We start from the raw sequence: 20,000 nt of genomic DNA, 5'->3' as shown, positions 1-20,000 counted from the left end.
ACACACACACATTAGAAGCCTACACTTTTTCTTCGCGGCGCTCGTGACTAAAAATGAGGAGTTTTTGTTTGTGTGTTACGCACTGGATTGGAACTATTTTTGCAATATTATTCTTTTATAGTTTACCTCAAAGAAAGGTAGGCCATAATCTTTTTTTGTTGTTGTTGCTGGCTGGGTGAGGATCATGAAACTGCTGTCTTGACTTCTTGTGGTTGTGGGTTTGTTTATCAGAGCGCGAGAGTGCAGCCGGCTGCTGCGCTGGCTGCGATGCGCGACGCGCACCAGTTCACGCTAGAAAATAATGAATTAATAATAATAAATAAATAAAGAGGTCTCGGGCTTCGGACGGGCTCGGGCTGTAAAATTGCGTCACCTACGGGCCACGGGCCGGGCCGGGCTGAAATACCACGGGCCCGGGCCGGGCTAGGGCCCACATATTCGGCCCGTGCAGGGCTCTACGTGTGATTGATTGTTTCTGGTTGAAGGAGGCTGTTTAGTGGTCTACTGTCTGCCATTGACCTTTTGACCTGCAGTGGATGACCTACTAGGGCCTACCGGGCCTACCAGGTTCAGGGGCCCAAGAGCTCAGGGGGTCCCTAGCCAAGAGCCTTTGTTTGAATTATCGCCGTTATTAACTTGACATTTGATTTTAGTCCAGGGGTCTTCAATGTTTTTCAACCCAAGGACCCCCCTAGCTGAGAGAGATGAAGCAGGGACCGCCCCATCATTCATTGTGTTATGTTGTTGTGTTGGATTCATGTTAATGTGTATTTTCAGACAGTTAACCACTTAAACCCTCACTCAAGTACTAAGACACTTGTACTTGGTTCGCTTTTTTCCCCCTCTACACCAAACCTCTTTGCCGAAAAAATAGCAGATCTGCAAGCTCACAACGCCTTGCAGCGCTAAAAAAAAATCACTTTGTAGAAGAAAGAAACCATCATGGTACCTTTTAAGTGCATGTTTAACCTGGCAGTTTTATCTATAGGACTTTAGAGAAGACAAAGATAAAGTGTAAAACTTCATAGGCATCTGTAAAATCCTGTTGAGAAGTGTGTTAACTCTTTGATTCTGCCAAGGCTCAGCCTGCCGTCGACGAGAAAGACGAGATGTTGTGTTGGTGCTGTTATCAACCGTATGAATGATGCTTTCACTGCCTGATGACGACAGAACTGGAATTGACGTCATTTAAAAAAATAAAAGCTCATTTACTTCCTGTTTATTATTGTCTTAGGAATGTGACAAAAACTAATGTATAAAATATCCATGAATTCAAGTCTCCATGGGGTGACTAATCGATAGAAAAAAGGAAATTTTTTGGGTGAACTATCCCTTTAATACAATGTACTGTACATCTAGGTCAGTTACAATGTAATCTCTCAAGACAGATTCTGCTGAGAGCAGAATCTGTCAGCGCTACTGCCTTAAACATGTAATGTTGTTGTTAATAAGAACCTTAAAGGGATAGTTCACCCCCAAAATGACTTTTTTTCCTATCAATTTCTCACCACATAGAGTCTTGAATACAATTCATGGAGATTTCTTTGTTTTTGTCGCATTCCTAAGCCAATAATTTGGAGTCAACAAAGAGTCATCTCAAAGAGATGCCGGGGCATACAGTCACACGCCCACACAGCACACACCAGACAGACCATACACAAAGGGAAAAGGGGGGGAAAACAGCCAGCCCATAACAGACTAGTTCTGAAGTTTAATACACACATGGAGAATATATACAGTATTGGACACATGACGTGACCAGAAGATATGAGACAAAGACAAGAACAGGTTGAAAAGGAATAGAACGTGCATCTCGTATCCAGTGGTGGAAAAAGTACTCAAGTAAAAGTATCAATTCTGCAATGTAGAAATACTCCGTTACAAGTAAAAGTCCGGAATTAAAAAATATACTTGAGTTAAAGTACAAAAGTATTTGTATAAAAATGTACCTAAAGTACCAAAAGTAGAAAGTATGCAGAATGTCCCAAGTTTTCAAATGTATAAACTATAAAGTGTATTAAAATCTTTTGAAAATAGCAGATCTACAAGCTCACAATGAGTCGCATCGCGACGCATTGTGAGCTTGTAGATCGGCTATTTTCAAATGGGCGAAATGTATATAGGGGCTGAAGTGGTTAATGTACGTTTTATAATAATCAAAATTTACAAAGTAACTAGTAACTAAAGCTGTCAAATAATCGCAGTGGAGTAAAAGTACAACATTTGTCTCTGAGATGTAGTGGAGTAGAAGTAAAAGTATTGCAAATTGGAAATACTCAAGTAAAGTAAAAATTCCTAAGTACAGTACTTGAGTAAATGTACTTATAGTAACTTTAAACCACTGTTCGTATCGTTGTGCACAGACGTCAGTCTATATCTGATAAAGTAGTTGATGGGACATCGTATCAAGGGCATCAATAATGCTTTACGCAGATGACTGAGTCATTCATATGCATGTTCTGGGTCAAGCATAAAGGTCATAACTCATGACAGATACATTACCCAAAAGGAGGCTGTGCCCCCAGAGGCAAAAACTAAGAAAATAATATATAAAAAAACAGTTTTTGTACATACTCTGGCAGTTAACCCATTAAGACCGGGAAGGGAACGGATCGGTGTCATTTTAAGATTTATTTGGCAATTGTTTTGAAAGAAATCGTGAAAATATGTGCAAATCTCTCTCTCTCTCTCTCTCTCTCTCTCTCTCTCTCTCTCTCTCTCTCTCTCTCTCTCTCTCTCTCTCTCTCTCTCTCTCTCTCTCTCTCTCTCTCTCTATCAGATGGGGGTCCGTGGCCAAATACATCATTTTTTGGAAAAAGTCTGAGATTATAACAACATACGTTTTTTTATTTTTTTTAACTGTTAGGATTTAGAAGACATTGTAGAATCCCCAAAAGCAAATATTTGAGTTACAAATATTCACTTAAAAAAATGTATATTTATTCAAAGATTTCTAAACATTTTCACGATAAAAAAATAAATAACATATCTACAAGCTCATAGCGAGTGCCGCGCGCTTATGAGCTTGTATATCTGCTTTTTTTTGAATAGCCCAAAGACATCTTAAAATTACCCCTTCCCGGTCTTACAGGGTTAAAATTGTAATTTTGTTTCTGAATGCAAGTCAGTGTTTCTGCCCAGGGTTGGTGGTGGTGGTGGTGATGGTGATGGTGGTGGTGGGTGGATGGGTGAGTGGGTGGGGGGGGGGGGGGGTTATTTTACAAGCGTGTGCCCAGGGGGCCCATTGCGTCATAATCCTAGCTGTGCTCGTGGCTGCTGAGCCCACTCTGTGGTCTTTGCTGATTCTGTGATTTTGTTGACACGACGTTTGCCGTATCAGGGGGGGGCGGGGCCATAACCCATTAATACCGGGAACGCATATCCGTGTGACATTTTTAGATACAAAAATAGCAGATCTACAAGCTCATAGCGCGAGCTTGTAGATCTGCTATTTTTGAAAACAAATATTTAAATGTGTCCAAATCTTTGAATATATATACAGTATATATATATTAAAGCGAACATATTTAACTCTTTGCTTCTTGGGGGTCCCTGGAACAACATATTTTGAGATGGGGGTCCACGGCCAAATACATATCATTTTGGGGGTCCTTGACATGAAAAAAGTTTGAGAACCACTGATATTATAGCAACTTAAGTTTTTTTTTTTTTTTAAACTGTTCGGATTTAGAAGAGATTTAAAAATATACATATATTCAAAGATTTGAAAAGAAAATCACGATTTTTCACACACAAAAAAAGAACCTTATATAGCAACATAAATGTTTTATTCGTTTTTAACTGTTAGGATTTAGAAGACATTTGTAGAACACAAATGTTCACTTAAAACATTATATATTCAAAAATATGCACTAATCTTCACGATTTTTCAAAAATAGCAGATCTACAAGCTCATAGCGCGGCAATTGGTGCCGCGCTATGAGCTTGTATATCTGCTATTTTTGAATAGCCAAAGACATCTTAAAATGACTGCTTTCCCGGACTTAATGGGTTAAGGGTCTGGGGTCACGTTTCAAGACATGATGGCTGGCGGAGCTGGCTGTTCCAAGGAGCTAAACACACTGATAGAGTGGAACGGAACGTAATCATCGTCACCATGCTTACTTTCCCTTGTCTTTGGCATCGTTCTGTTGGTAGGCCTACAGGCTCTGAGGGCTAGAGAAAAGAATAATTAGTTTATGTGAATACTGTTGATATGATTTTAAATTATGACAACGTTTCACTGTCTATCGGGGCTGCTTTCTGTGAGCAGTGATAATAATAATATAACTTTAATAACAATAATCTCTCTCTCTCTCTCTCTCTCTCTCTCTCTCTCTCTCTCTCTCACACAATTCAATTCAATTCAAAGGATCTTTGTTGGCATGAGAGAACATACATGTACGTTTACATTGCAAAAGCAAAAGTGGAACAAATCAATGAATAAAAACAATGTACAATTAAATATGAAATATGAATGGGAATAAATAGAAGTGTAAACAGAGTATAGACTGGCATGGCCAAACTAATATCTATTTTTTATTTGTTTTGCACTGGCAGATTCGTCTGGTTTCTAGGCTATAAACAGAGTTGTGTTACATTGCAAGATAGAGACTATCTTACGAAACTTTTAAAAATCCTACGAAACTTTAAAAAATCTCTCTCTGTGTCTCCTTCTCTCTCCCTCTCTCTCTCTCTCTCTCTCTCTCTCTCTCTCTCTCTCTCTCTCTCTCTCTCTCTCTCTCTCCTCTCTCTCTCTCTCTCTCTCTCTCTCTCTCTCTCTAGCCTGCAGACAATCTCTTCGTAAATGGATGGTGCAATTCACGCAACTATTCATACAATGAGCGCGCGCGCACACACAAACACACACCACACACACACACACACACACACACACACACACACACACACACACACACACACAAACACACACACACACACACACACACGTGTTGTCGTCTCGGTATGGAGGTTGAATGCCTGAGGCAATGCATTATGGTCCAGCGGAGTGTCTGTGTGTGTGTGTGTGTGTGTGTGTGCGAGTGCGAGTGCGAGCGTGTGTGTGTGTGTGTGTGTGTGTGTGTGTGTGTGTGTGTGTGTGTGTGTGTGTGCGTGTGCGTGTGAGTGTGAGTGTGTGTGTGTGTGTGTGTGTGTGTGTGTGTGTGTGTGTCATGCACATGTGTGGTATGTGCTAGTCTTTATAATCGTTGCTGTCGGGCAGAAACCTTGTATCTCCATATATGGAGGTTTTATGTTTTGGACACTTGGTCTGATCTGCTATTTTCAAATAACACCACATTTTAGCTGTGGACCCCCTGGAGCCCCCTCAAGGAACCCTGGGGGTCCTCGGACCCCACCTTGCAAACCACTGCTATAAATAACATTTGTATTATTTGTGGACAAGCAGACCTTATGTTTATGTAAATTACATACCATGCTGTCTTTGAACAAGTAAAACAAAGATATAGCTCGCAACTCACTTTGATGCTCCAGGTTTTGTTTCACAACAAACAGCTGATACGACGTTTCGACCCTTTCGGTCTTTTTCAAGTATAAACAAGAACAGGAAATGACCTCTTTTTATACAGGAACAAATGATTTTGGTTGCCAGCCCCACCTGGTGATCAGGGGCGGTACCAAGACTTAATAAACATTTTGTCAAGAGACAACTTTTTCTTGATTTTTTACAACCATTTTTTAGAAAAAATACTTTAGTAAAGATACAAGTTTTAAAAACAGTAGAAGACTCAATTCATTTGATTCAACAGACAGGTAATAAGGACTATGCTTACTATCTGCTGACAAATATTTTCCAAAAAATATTCCTCCAAAAAATACATTTCATGACATGCATTTCTCAAGAAATACTCCTTAAAAACTATATATCTTTTGACCCGGTCCAGATCCTAGCCACTAGTTGTCTTTGAACAAGTAACCATCTGTAATTCACGTCTATCAAAAATAAGCACATTTTTAAAATGGGGAGTGAGTCTTTAGTCCTGATTGGAATGGCTTGGGAGCCAGGAGGGAGAAGGGTCTAGGACGCGTGGAGCGTTGTCCAGGGTGTTTTAGAGAAGGGAGAAGAGTCTAGGACGTGTGGAGCTTTGTCCAGGGTGTTTTAGAGAAGGGAGAAGAGTCTAGGACGTGTGGAGCGTTGTCCAGGGTGTTTTAGAGAAGAGAAAATAGTCTAGGACGTGTAGAGCGTTGTCCAGGGTGTTTTAGGGAGAAGAGTGTTACGCTCGACCGGTACTGCGTAGCCAAATGTGCCGGGGACCCCAAAGGCAAAGACACTGAGCCAGGAACAGGAGTAAAAGGAATTTTATTAAATAATAAAACGTTACGGTGGGAGGGAAAGTCCTGGGGAGGTGAGAGGGTTTTGGTAATCCAGGAAATAAGGAAGCGAAGCTCTGGTGGAGAGGGCGGAGGAGCGTGGATGGAGCTGGGAGACACTGGGTTTGAGGAGGAGGGAGCCTAGGACAAAAAGAGAACAATGTTAGCATCGAACAAACAAAGTAGCTTTTAGAGAAACTCAGGAACACAAGTTAACAGCCGGCAACACTAACCACAGTAGTTAATATTCAAGCATCGGGCGTCGGTTCTCAGCAGCTTATATTGGCCAGCTCCTGATGATGGCGATGTGGAGCAGCTGGGCTGATTGGGACCAGCCACACCTGAGCTGGCTGCTGGCTGAGGGAGACGCCCAGCCCTTGCCCTTCTATGGCGTGCAGGGGAGGGACCAGGAACGTGTGGCACAACAGTACCCCTCCCCTTACGGGAGGCACCGGACGACCGTCCTGGGACGCCTGGATTGTCCCGGTAGAAGTCGTCCAACAGGGAGGGGTCAGCAAAGTAGGACCGGGGCACCCAGCTACGGTCTTCAGGGCCGAAGCCCTCCCAGTCCACTAAGTACTGGAAACCTCTCCCCCGACGACGGACGGCGAGGAGCTTCCGGACTGTCCAAACAGGGTCACCGCCAGCCAGGAGTCGAGGGGGCGGAGGAGCCGAAACCGGCGGAGACAAGGAGCTGGTGGCCACAGGCTTAAGCTGGGACACATGGAACACAGGATGAACCTTGAGAGCAGGAGGAAGATCCAGACGAACCGCAGTGGGGCTGATGATACGGTCCACGGTGTAGGGGCCGACAAACCGGGGATTCAACTTGCGGGTAGAAGTCTGGGAGGTCTGGAGGGGCAGGTCCCGGGCCAACAGCCAAACCTTCTGGCCAGGCTGGTAGACAGGGGCACGCACCCTCCGCCGGTTGGCACACCGCTGGGCACTCACGGAAGCACGGAGTAGCGCAGCCCGGGCAGCCTTCCAGATGCGTCGGCACCGGCGGAGGTGGGCCTTGGTGGACGGGACCGCCACCTCCAGCTCCTGTTGGGGAAACAGAGGAGGTTGGTAACCCAGTGAGCATTGAAAAGGCGACATACCGGTGGCGGAGCTCTCCATGGTGTTGAGGGAATACTCCACCCAAGCTAGGTACTTGGCCCAGGAAGAGGGGTTGCTGGAGGCCACGCAGCGAAGAGCCGCCTCGACTGCCTGGTTGGCACGCTCCGCCTGCCCATTGGACTGCGGATGGTACCCAGAGGAGAGGCTGGCCGTGGCCCCAATTCCCTTGCAAAAGGCCTGCCACACCTTGGAGATGAATTGGGGACCACGGTCGGACACGATGTCAGCAGGGATTCCGTGGAGGCAGACGACATGGAGGGTGAGGAGGTCCGCCGTTTCAGCAGCAGAAGGGAGCTTGGAGAGAGGAACAAAGTGGACTGCTTTAGAGAACCGGTCGACCACGGTCAGGATGGTGTCACAGCCCTGGGACACCGGGAGCCCAGTAACGAAGTCCATGGCTATGTGTGACCAAGGTCGACTCGGAATGGGGAGGGGTTGTAGGAGACCTGCCGGAGGGCGATGGGACGCCTTACTACGGGCACAGACGGTGCAGGCGGCTACAAACTCCCTGACATCCTTCTTAAGGGTGGGCCACCAGAACCTCTGGCCGATGAACCCCGCTGTCCGGCGCTCTCCGGGATGACAGGCAACACGACTGGAGTGACCCCACTCCAACACCTGTGGACGGACAGCATCAGGGACAAACTGCTTGTTCTGAGGACCATTGCCCGGGTCGGGCTGGGCCAGAAGGGCCTGTCTCACCACCGAGTCGATGGCCCAGGTGACAACACCTACCACCCGGGCAGGGGGAACAATGGTGTTGGAACTCTCCTGGATAGTGGGTTTATCGCCAGGGAACTGTCGGGATAGAGCGTCAGCCTTGACGTTCTTGGAGCCCGGGCGGTAGGTGAGAGTGTAATCGAACCGGCTGAAGAATAGGGCCCAGCGGGCCTGCCTGGAGTTAAGCCTCTTCGCCGTCCTCAAGTAGGTCAGATTCTTGTGGTCTGACCACACGATGAACGGCAGCTTCGCTCCCTCCAACCAGTGTCTCCACTCCCTCAGAGCGTCGTGGACTGCCAGCAACTCCTTGTTACCCACGTCGTAATTCCTCTCAGCGGAGTCGAAGGTTCTAGAGAAATAAGCGCACGGATGCACCCTCTGGTCCTCCTCAGACCGCTGGGAGAGGATGGCTCCGACGCCCGTATCTGAAGCATCCACTTCCACGATGAATTGCCTCTCCGGGTCAGGGTGGACGAGCACAGGAGCCGTAGAGAACAAGCCCTTGAGCTTGGAGAAAGCTGCCTCAGCTTCGGGGGTCCAGGAAAATGGGCATGAGATGGAGGTAAGGGCATTGAGAGGGGCAGCAATCTGACTGAATCCCTTGATGAACCGGCGTACAAAACCGGCGAAACCCAGGAAGCCTCTGAGCTGAGTCCGGTTAGTGGGACGCGGCCACTCCTCCACTGCCTTGACCTTGGCGGGATCAGCACGCATCTGTCCAGATTCCACAACGTTTCCAAGGTATGTCACAGAGTCAGAGTGGAACTCACACTTTTCGGCTTTGACAAAGAGGCGGTTCTCCAACAGCCGCTGGAGAACTAGGCGGACATGCTGGTGGTGCTCCTCCAAGGACCTGGAGAAGATGAGGATGTCGTCCAGGTACACCACCACAAAGACGTTTAGCATGTCTCTTAGCACGTCGTTCACGAGGGCTTGGAAGACAGCCGGGGCATTGGAAAGGCCAAAGGGCACCACGAGGTACTCGAAATGGCCGAGATGGGTGTTGAAGGCCGTCTTCCATTCGTCGCCCTCCCTGATCCGGACTAGGTGGTAGGCGTTGCGGAGATCTAGCTTAGTGAACACCCGGGCGTGAGTAAGTGGCTCAAAAGTGGAACTAATCAGGGGGAGTGGATACTTATTCTTCACCGTGATGTCATTAAGACCGCGATAGTCGATACAAGGCCTCAGGCCGCCATCCTTCTTAGCCACAAAAAAGAAGCCTGCCCCAAGGGGAGAAGACGATGGTCTTATTATGCCTGAGAGCAGGGACTCTGCAATATAATTGCGCATCGCCTCCTTCTCCGGAAGGGAGATGTTGTAGAGACGCCCCTTAGGATGGGACGCCCCAGGAAGGAGGTCGATGGCACAATCATATGGCCGGTGAGGGGGAAGTGAAAGGGCTTCATCCTTACTAAACACCAGGGCAAGGTCAAGATAGACAGCGGGAACACCAGTGACATCAGGAGGAGAGGACATGGGCCTGGGACCACTGGGAGGAGACAGGGCGGAGCGCAGACAGGCCGCATGGCATGCTGTGCTCCAACCCAGGATCCGGCCAGAGGCCCAAGAGATGTGAGGTTCATGCCTCTCCAACCAAGGTCTACCTAACACCAGAGGCGCAGTGGGGGCGTGCAGAACAAAAAAGCGTATGGACTCAGAGTGATTACCCGAAAGAGTGAGCGTGAGAGGTTCAGTGGAAAAGGAAATAGTACCCAAGGAGTGCCCGTCGATAGCCCGGGGAGACAGAGTGCGATCTAAGGGAACTAAAGGGATGCCCGCCTGTCGAGCTAAGGAAATGTCCATTAGGCTCTCGTCTGCCCCAGAGTCAATGAGGGCACTAACAGCCAGTGTCTCTTTGTCCCAGGCCAGGGTAGCGGGGAAAAGACGGTTGGGACTACTCTTGGGCTGGGAAAAGGCTGCTTTGCTCACCAGTATAGCCCCTACCGGCGAGCTCGGTCTTTTGGGCGGGTTGGGCAGGCCTTGATGTAGTGTCCTGGCTCTCCACAGTAGAGACACAGCTGGTTGCTCAGCCTCTGTTCCCTCTCCGCTCGTGAGAGCCGTGCTCGGTCGATCTCCATGGGCTCTCCAGGCCCGGCTGTAGAAGGAGGCGGGGGAGGCGGAGTTGAGCTGGAAGACGGTGAAGCGGTGGACACCGAAGCAGAGCGATTGGGCATAGGGTGAAGAGAGCTTCGTTGGGCTCGGTCCGCACGGCGCTCCTGAAGCCGAGTGTCCATCTTGAGGGCCAGTGATATGAGCTCAGTAAGGGTCCTTGGGCTGTCGCGGACAATGAGATCCTTAACAGCATCACTCAGCCCCTTGCGATAGACACTTAGGAGGGCGTGGTCATTCCAATGGCTTTCGGCAGCAAGGATCCGGAACTCCAGCGTATACTGGGCCACTGAACGCGCCCCCTGGCGGACAACGAGCAAACGGCTAGAAGCGTCCTGCTAAATCGTTAACCTGGGTAGATAGTGTAGCCATAGTACCAACGGTGGTTAGGGATGTCTGCTCAAGAACAGAAATTTGGGACTGGACAGTGGGGAAGGCCTTACTTAATTCCTGCTGCAAAACTGATAATTCTGTAGCCTGGCCAAATACAAATTCTCTTAATTCTGGGGGGGGCTGGTTCTCTGCCCCTGGAGCCCCGGCTTGGCTCATGATGGCTTGAATATTCTGTTACGCTCGACCGGTACTGCGTAGCCAAATGTGCCGGGGACCCCAAAGGCAAAGACACTGAGCCAGGAACAGGAGTAAAAGGAATTTTATTAAATAATAAAACGTTACGGTGGGAGGGAAAGTCCTGGGGAGGTGAGAGGGTTTTGGTAATCCAGGAAATAAGGAAGCGAAGCTCTGGTGGAGAGGGCGGAGGAGCGTGGATGGAGCTGGGAGACACTGGGTTTGAGGAGGAGGGAGCCTAGGACAAAAAGAGAACAATGTTAGCATCGAACAAACAAAGTAGCTTTTAGAGAAACTCAGGAACACAAGTTAACAGCCGGCAACACTAACCACAGTAGTTAATATTCAAGCATCGGGCGTCGGTTCTCAGCAGCTTATATTGGCCAGCTCCTGATGATGGCGATGTGGAGCAGCTGGGCTGATTGGGACCAGCCACACCTGAGCTGGCTGCTGGCTGAGGGAGACGCCCAGCCCTTGCCCTTCTATGGCGTGCAGGGGAGGGACCAGGAACGTGTGGCACAACAAAGAGTCTAGGACGTGTGCAGCGTTGTCCAGGGTTTTTTAGGGAAGAGAGAAGAGAGAAGAGTCTAGGACGTGTGGAGCGTTGTCCAGGGTGTTTTAGAGAAGAGAGAAGAGTCTAGGACGTGTGGAGCGTTGTCCAGGGTGTTTTAGGGAGAAGAGTCTAGGACATGTGGAGCGTTGTGTAGGGTGTTTTAGAGAAGGGAGAAGAGTCTAGGACGTGTGGAGCGTTGTCCAGGGTGTTTTAGAGAAGGGAGAAGAGTCTAGGACGTGTGGAGCGTTGTCCAGGGTGTTTTAGAGAAGGGAGAAGAGTCTAGGACGTGTGGAGCGTTGTCCAGGGTGTTTTAGGGAGAAAAGTCTAGGACGTGTGGAGCGTTGTCCAGGGTGTTTTAGAGAAGGGAGAAGAGTCTAGGACGTGTGGAGCGTTGTCCAGGGTGTTTTAGGGAGAAAAGTCTAGGACGTGTGGAGCGTTGTCCAGGGTGTTTTAGGCAGAAGAGTCTAGGACGTGTGGAGCGTTGTCCAGGGTGTTTTAGGGAGAAGAGTCTAGGACGTGTGGAGCGTTGTCCAGGGTGTTTTAGAGAAGGGAGAAGGGTCTAGGACGTATGGAGTGTTGTCCAGGGTGTTTTAGGGAAGAGAGAAGAGTCTAGGAGGTGTGGAGTGTTGTCCAGGGTGTTTTAGGGAAGAGAGAAGAGTCTAGGCCATGTGGAGCGTTGTCCAGGGTGTTTTAGGGAGAAAAGTCTAGGACGTGTGGAGCGTTGTCCATGGTGTTTTAGGCAGAAGAGTCTAGGACGTGTGGAGCGTTGTCCAGGGTGTTTTAGGGAGAAGAGTCTAGGTCTCTTCTCCCTTCTCTAAGAGCCGTTTCACACTCGGGTCCCGGGTGCGCACTCCAGACCGCTTGGCTAGTGTGAATGTAGCGAATCGTCCCCCGAAACGGGTAACCGTTCCGTTCCCGAAACCACCTCCGGAGGCAGTTTCGGATCCGGATCATGCGTTTTCGGGTACGGTACGCTGCAATGTGAAAGCAAGCGTACCATTAGACGGAAGTGGCCCGCTATTTGGAATAGGTGACGGTATATAAACTCGACAAAAACAGCCAACAAAAACACCGCTCTTCTAGCCGGTGCTACTGAATGAATGAAAACGCCCCAGAATGCATTGCGCACTTAAGGTGGGCAGGTGCATATTCCTCTTAAGGTGGAACATAACAATTGAAATAATAATCAACTTATATGGGAGCCTTTCTAACAATTTTACTCATTCAATTCTGAACCGATTCTTAAAATTTTAAATTCTCTATTAGCTGTGAAGGGCCTTCTTTCATGTCTATCAGTCATGAAACATTGGCGGGTCTCCATCGCGCATTTCAGGTGCGCGAGCAGCGCATATAGTATATCTTGTGGGTATCTTGTGGAGTTTCAGCTACTATGCATCCCAGAAATATATAGCTTATAAGGCTTTGTAATTTGAAATTTGTAAGTAAATATGGTAACTCATTTAGATGTAGGCCTACGTAGGTTTATAGTTTCCCACTATAGCCGTTTCACTCATGATGCAATTTCTCTTTCATAACAGATACATACATGTGCCAGATAATCCCCACACCAAGAGAGTCAAAAAAGAAAAGACGTTGGATTGATGTACTTTATTTAGACATGAGACATGAGAAACAGTACATGGAAGTACAATTCACAATACAAGGTTTCAGTCATTCAGTCGGACTTCACTGTATAGGCTACTATAGTTGCCTTTTCATAAATGATATATTTTTGTACTTAAGCTGTCGTGAAAGTTTATAATATTTAGAGAAATTTAAAGTTTCAAATACAAAAGTATTAGTAGTTGGACATTTAGACTGAATGTTTCCTGTATCCTCATCTTGCGCTAATGCACACAAGTGTTTCACCAGGTTTTATTTATGGCGTTTCTCATAAGCGTGCATCCGTTGTCCGTCAACAACACAGCCTTCTGACTTCTGTGCGCTCATTGCCCTCAGTGCGCTCAGACTCTCTCACCAGCCGCAACTCTGCCCCCTTGCTTTCAACATATTTAAACGCATATTTGTGCGAGACCAGCACAAACATTGTCGCATAGTTGATGACGTCTGTGTCCACAGGGGAAACACTATGTGCATGCCGCCACCTGTAGGATCGGGGGTGTATATGCATGTGTTCTCTGGTGCGATAGGATCTATGCCCAATGTGAATGCAGGCCAGCATTCGATCTGGGAAACGTTTTCAATTAAAACGGATCCAGTGTGAAACCGCTCTAAAACACCCTGGACCTTGTCCAGGGTGTTTTAGAGAAGGGAGAAGAGTCTAGGACGTGTGGAGCGTTGTCCAGGGTGTTTTAGAGAAGGGAGAAGGGTCTAGGACGTGTGGAGTGTTGTCCAGGGTGTTTTAGAGAAGGGTCTAGGACGTGTGGAGTGTTGTCCAGGGTGTTTTAGAGAAGGGAGAAGAGTCTAGGACGTGTGGAGCGTTGTCCAGGGTGTTTTAGAGAAGGGAGAAGAGTCTAGGACGTGTGGAGCGTTGTCCAGGGTGTTTTAGAGAAGGGAGAAGAGTCTAGCACGTGTGGAGCGTTGTCCAGGGCGTTTTAGAGAAGGGAGAAGAGTCTAGGACGTGTGGAGCGTTGTCCAGGGTGTTTTAGAGAAGAGAGAAGAGTCTAGGACGTGTAGAGCGTTGTCCAGGGTGTTTTAGTTAAGGGAAGGGCAGGCGTCCTGTGTTTGCTGATCTCACAGTGTGTGAAGGGGCATAGGGGTGAATCGTTCCCTGAAGGTATGGGGGTTCCGCACCCTTTATGACCTTGTAGGTCATCCCCAGTGTTCTACTGATAAATGCTGATGGTGTATTTAAAATGCCTAGCATATATACGTACATTGTACTTACGCTGAGCTATTTCATCCTATTAGCATAAAACTACTGAATCTTTTTTTGCACTTGTTTTTCCATCTTTCTCTTTCTCCACGTATTATTATTATTATTATTATTACCTATGATCCAAACACTCTTATACGTATGTACTTGCTGCGTGTACACAATGTAACACTTTTTTGAGGTATTTTCATTTTCAATCATTCTATTCTCAGAGGAAAACATTGTACTTCAATAATTTTTTTTACGTTGGTTACTAGTTACTTTGTGGATTTTGACTACTATTACAAAACATACATTAACCACTTCAGCCCCATTTGGCGATTTGAAAGTAGCAGTGGTACAAGCTCACAACGCCTCTCACTTGATTGGATGAAATGTGTGTCCCTCTTGAAAATGTATTTTGTTTACTAAAGAGACGATGAATAGACACGCCTTTCTCTCTCTCTCTCTCTCTCTCTCTCTCTCTCTCTCTCTCTCTCTCTCCTCCTGTGCTTTTCGTTTTGTCTCTGAACAGAGATGACACATTTGTGTCGTGTGTGTGTGTGTGTTTGTGTGTGTGTGTGTGTGTGTGTGTGTGTGTGTGTGTGTGTGTGTGTGTGTGTGTGTGTGTGTGTGTGTGTGTGTGTGTGTGTGTGTGTGTGTGTGTGTGTGTGTGTGTGTGCGCGTGTGTGTGTTTGCGTGAACACCTGTGCTGACACAGCACCTTCTCACCTCTCCTCTTTAATCATGTTATGCACCTGCTCTCTCTCTCTCTCTCTCTCTCTCTCTCTCTCTCTCTCTCTCTCTCTCTCTCTCTCTCTCTCTTTCTCTCTTTTCCTCTCTCTCTTTCTCTCTCTCTCTCTTGCTTTTGCTTTCTCTCTCTCTCTCTCTCTCTTTCTTAATTGCTTTCTTTCTCTCTCTCTCTCTCTCTCTCTCTCTCTCTCTCTCTCTCTCTCTCTCTCTCTCTCTCTCTCTCTCTCTCTCTGTCTGAATGTGTACACAAATGGAGATGTTACGCGAGCCTTAAACCCAGAACTACAAACCACTCAGCGTCAGATCTCTTTTGCATAGTAACAGTAGACCGCTTAGTTCTTCGTCACATGTTTATACTTTTTTAAATATATAACATACATTTTAATCTATTTTTATATACATTTTTATTGACCGTTATATATTGAGGGAAGACCGTTGAGAGCAAGCTCTCTTTTCCAAGGATGCATACAACGAACAACATTAAAAACACCACAATGCAGATAAATAAGGTCTACGCAACACAGGTGCAGCAGTGGCCTTAGTTCAGCAAAAGCTAAGGTTATGGCAGGGTATGGCAGGGTGATCTGGCACAACTGTCTGGGTTCGCGCGTGCGGCGGCATTTTTTTGGGGGTCAAACCCCCCAGAACACTCCCGAAATGCATAGAAAACTAAGCATTATACCTATAACACAAAGGTCTTACACCTGCATTATAGGCTACTACATCACACTTACTGTAACATGGTTGTAACAAGTTCTATTCAGACCATAATCACAAGGAAATTAAAGGCAATGCTTCAGCCATACACCAGATATGTATTGTGTATGTATGTATGTTTTGCAGTTTAACATGTCAAAGTCAGTAGCATGTCAATGTGCACAAATGGCTTGAGACAACATGAGCCTTTTCAAATGCAGTCTCAGCCCCTCTATTTCCACATACCATACCAACAATGCAAGAGAATGAGACAAATATACAATAGCGTTAGAAATGTTAAATAACAACATAGGGCATACTGTTTCAAATTAGGCATTTATTAAAAGACTCACAAGATTCATTGTAACCTATACTATCAGAAGCTGCCTATATAGCCTATAGTATAAATGATTTTTAATTTGCGGACGATTATGTCAGGGGAGGGGGGTGGCGGCCGTAGAACAGCGCTCTCTCTCGCTCTCTCTCTCTCTCTCTCCCCCCGACTGTGCTTAAGTGCCTTCACCTCTTCTGTCTTATATGGATTGCTACATTATGGGTGGGGTGGTGGGGGGTAGGGAAGGGACAACGTTGTACAGTATTTATAACTGTACAATACTACAATAATCAGGCTAAGAACCTAAACTGAACTACACAATGTTACTAATCAACTGTCATTTTCTTTGACATTTTTCGTTTTCAGCACCATGGACAGCGAGCGTGTTACACAGCAGAACAGAGAGAGCCTGCATTTCAATGATAAGCAATCGATTTGACTGATTCTATTCATTAGCCTACTATGCAACAACAAAACACAACAGTATGGCATGAACAGACCAGTTACAGACCAGACCAGTTTAACTACAAACACAGCAAATACAAATTGAGAAAAAAATAAGAGAATAAGCCAGTAGTATACATAAGCCTACTATTGCCTTATAAGTGAGCAGATACTCATTTTTGGCACACATTTGACACACGCAAAAAGGAAGCAACTGCTCCTTCTTAGATAGGTCTTTAGTTCCATCGACTAAAATAGAAAAGTACTCAGCTTCCTTTACTTCACTGATTGTTGTGTTTCTGACCTTTTCTCCTATAACTCTGACCATATCATTCTGAGCCTCTGGGGAAGAATAATGTCCATACATGCGATCCTCTTTGTTTTTCACATCCTTGTCAGTTGATTTAAATACATCCAAAAGTTCTGGAAAATCTCTTGTTTTCAGAATCATGTCACCCCAGAAAGGATGTTATGTTTAACTCTTTGACTGCGGACGACGCGATAACGCGTCAAGTGCTACTTTGTCCAGTTGGCCGTCGACGCGCTCGACGCGCTGGACGCGCGTTCATTGTTTAATCTCTGATTGCGCTATGCTGCTTAATATTCAATGTTATTCTCGAGTTCCACTTACTTCACGGACATCTGCATCCGGTTTCATGACCTGGATTCCGTTTCCGGTTTTTGATTCTTTTCCCCAGTCATTTTCGTCCAAAATAGGTAAATAAACGGTCTTTCACACGGTATGACGGACAAACGGACAGTTTCTCTTCTATAATCTATGGTCTGGGTGACGATCAGTCATCGCCGTCGTGTATCACGACGGCATTTTGGCGATCAAAACAATCTGGGACGACGTCACTTCCGTTTTCATGTTTTTCCTTGTCTAATCTATCAAGAAGGCTGAGAGAGACCCAACGACCTGATCAAGCAGTCATGTGCTGCACTCTAGTGGCGGATTTGTGCTGGGTCTTTACATTATGTCCCCTTAAATTATTTTCATGAGAAAAATTCAAAATATAAAAATAAAAAAACACGAAAATTGCTGGCACTGGGGGAGTACTTTATGAAAATACTCTGGCAGTCAAAGAGTTAACAGGGATTTAAGATACGCACGGTTCTCCTGCACCTCCTTCGACCTACTTGAATCCATTATACTTGCGATAGAGTCCTTACGTCCACCGATAACTTCCTTAAATTCTCCCCACGCCAGTACAGCATTTTTGTATCTCCTTCTTTCTTGATGGTCTTTGATATTCTTTGACATGTTCCTCCAGCATGTGTATCCTGTGTCTATGAATACACGCGGCCCTGCCCTGTCCAGGGCCGCATTAACCGCGGAACTTAGTGGAACTTGTGTTCCACGGCCTGAGCCTGCAGGGGCCCTGTGTGAATTATGTATTAAAAAAATATATAAATTATTTTTTTATTTTTTTTAATTTATATTATTTTATTATAATATTATATATATTCTTACTATTACTATTTATAAAAATGTATACATTCGGGCCCTGCTGTGTGAATTATATATATTTAGAAACATATGTTGCTTTAGTTTTAATGTTGCGCCTTGCGCGGCAGAACAGACGCAAACCTCTTGCATACCGTGGCTGGTACTGATGTGTCACTACTTCCTGTAAGTAGACAAAAAAATAAAACTACTGTCGACTAATCTTTAGAAGCGGCTCTTATTTTGAAATCCTCCGCTTTTAGCGTAAGTTTGTTTCTGTTAACCAGTAGGCTATGACTCTGCTATCATGGTCTGTGACAGCAACACAAATAATAAACAAGAACCATGTGGATTAAACGCAAGATTTGGGCCAACGTTCATATTTACGATATGAAAACCAGCTCCTGTGACTTAAACATTGTACAAACTTTGGAAGTGCCGTGTGTTAAACTCTTTGAACCCCTGCGCAGCATGGTGAGTTAATCTTACAATGAAGATGTGTGTGTGTGTGTGTGTGTGTGTGTGTGTGTGTGTGTGTGTTTGTTTGAAGTAGGCTTAGACTGTATCTCACGTGCTGTGTTTGAATAATGTAGCTCACGGTTGTTAATGTCATCTCTGTGACTCTGTCTGTCTGTCTTAGTGCTACCATAATGTACACTGTGAAAATCTAAATGACATATTCTTAATACATTTGTACTGTGCAAATAGCTGAATAGGATGGAGTAGTAGGTCTACGCTACTGTATTTTAACATCAGTCAGTCATAATGGTGAGCCATAATATTATTTTCTGAGGTGGTAAAAAGGTTGAGAACCACTGCGGTAGACTTAAAGAGGTGGGTCTACTTGCATGATTGTCACATGTTTGGTGGGGATCTTTTTACTTTAACTTTTCAAGTACATTTCAGAGCCTGTACTTTTGTACTTTTACTTGAGTAATTAGTTGAATGAGTACTTTTACTAAAGTCGCTTTAAGTAAAGAAAGTGAGTAGTACGTTTCCCATCTCTGCTGAGTATTGTTTTCTCAATTCTAAACTTGAATTGTTGAATTTCTTATGAAGAATAAGAAAATAAATATGAAACATTTGTTACCCATCTCATCACCATATGTCTAGTAGCCTACGACTGTAATGACCATAAAGTAACCTCCTTAATAATAAATGTAATTTGTAATGATAGACACTGTAGTTATAGCATAGACTGAAGTTGGAAAGGCTGTGCCGAGTGCCTGTGTCGGCACCGATCGTGCTGGCGGTGGCACGTGCACCAAACGCACGTGCGCGTGAACGCACCAAATATTGTCCGATTAATGTTGAGGGGGGGCCTTTGATTTGGTGTAGTTCCACGGCCCTGAGGGGCCTTAATGCGGCCCTGGCCCTGTCGCCTGGTAGTGTCGAGGCCCCTCCAAAGTGACGGGATGCAAAACAGAATATTGCATCTTGTTTAACTGAATCTTCAGTCATATTTTTTACACACACCGACATTAAAACGTCTTCCAGTCCTTACAGGGAAATGGGACAAATTAGGCTGCCTGAGGTCATCGGTTTTACAGCCACTGATATCCAGCATCACAGTCGCTGGCTCAGCCACTGCTCCAGCAGCTGTGGCTGCACTTTCACTCCGCCTCTGGCTGGGTTCAGAAGGTGGGGACTCCCCATCTTCTGAATCTGATTCTGACCCCAGCCAGATTGGGGAGCCTGGGGAGGACTGCGAGTCCGACTCCGACTGCCCAGAAGCCGGCCCAGGTGCCTCCATGCCTGGAGCTTCACCGCCACTAGCATTAGCAGCATCATTATTTACGCTGGTGGTGTTGTTGATGTTGCTCCCCGAGCCCGGCGGCTCGATAAAGTCACTCCCGACGTCGCCACCTTCTTCAACACCTGGTCTGTCTCTGTCTGCTGCGGGGGTTGCTCTGTCAGTCTTTTTACCCAAAAATGCATACAGAGAGGTCTGCTTCTAGCATAAAAATGCAATATCGGAAAATATCGGTATTGTTTATTTTTTTATTTTTTTTTACAATTTACAGGAGTTCTTACTGTATGGTGTGTGTGTGATATGAAATGTGAGCTTACCATAATCACGGTAATCCTTAATCATATTCCATCATATTCAAGG

The 20,000-nt window shown here is 45.9% G+C and overlaps 1 protein-coding gene across 1 annotated transcript in view; it reads left to right on the top strand.

The window, feature by feature from the left end:
• LOC308077528 (sodium channel protein type 3 subunit alpha-like) overlaps positions 1 to 20,000 on the top strand; it is a gene marked incomplete at both ends in the record, with an annotated part of 152,644 nt that overhangs the window by 85,197 nt on the left and 47,447 nt on the right. Inside the window, 8 exon segments of the mRNA XM_080418276.1 lie at positions 6,729 to 6,816; positions 6,908 to 7,230; positions 7,480 to 7,831; positions 7,988 to 8,227; positions 8,562 to 8,731; positions 8,960 to 9,147; positions 10,227 to 10,346; positions 19,569 to 19,799. Of these exon segments, the coding sequence (XP_080274402.1) occupies positions 6,729 to 6,816; positions 6,908 to 7,230; positions 7,480 to 7,831; positions 7,988 to 8,227; positions 8,562 to 8,731; positions 8,960 to 9,147; positions 10,227 to 10,346; positions 19,569 to 19,799 (1,712 nt within the window).

Source organism: Gymnoscopelus braueri, assembly GCF_963280865.1.
Source record: "Gymnoscopelus braueri genome assembly, chromosome: 21".
Lineage (NCBI taxonomy): Eukaryota > Metazoa > Chordata > Actinopteri > Myctophiformes > Myctophidae > Gymnoscopelus > Gymnoscopelus braueri.
Note: the sequence above shows the minus strand (reverse complement) of the source record. Positions and strands in the feature narration are given on the sequence as shown.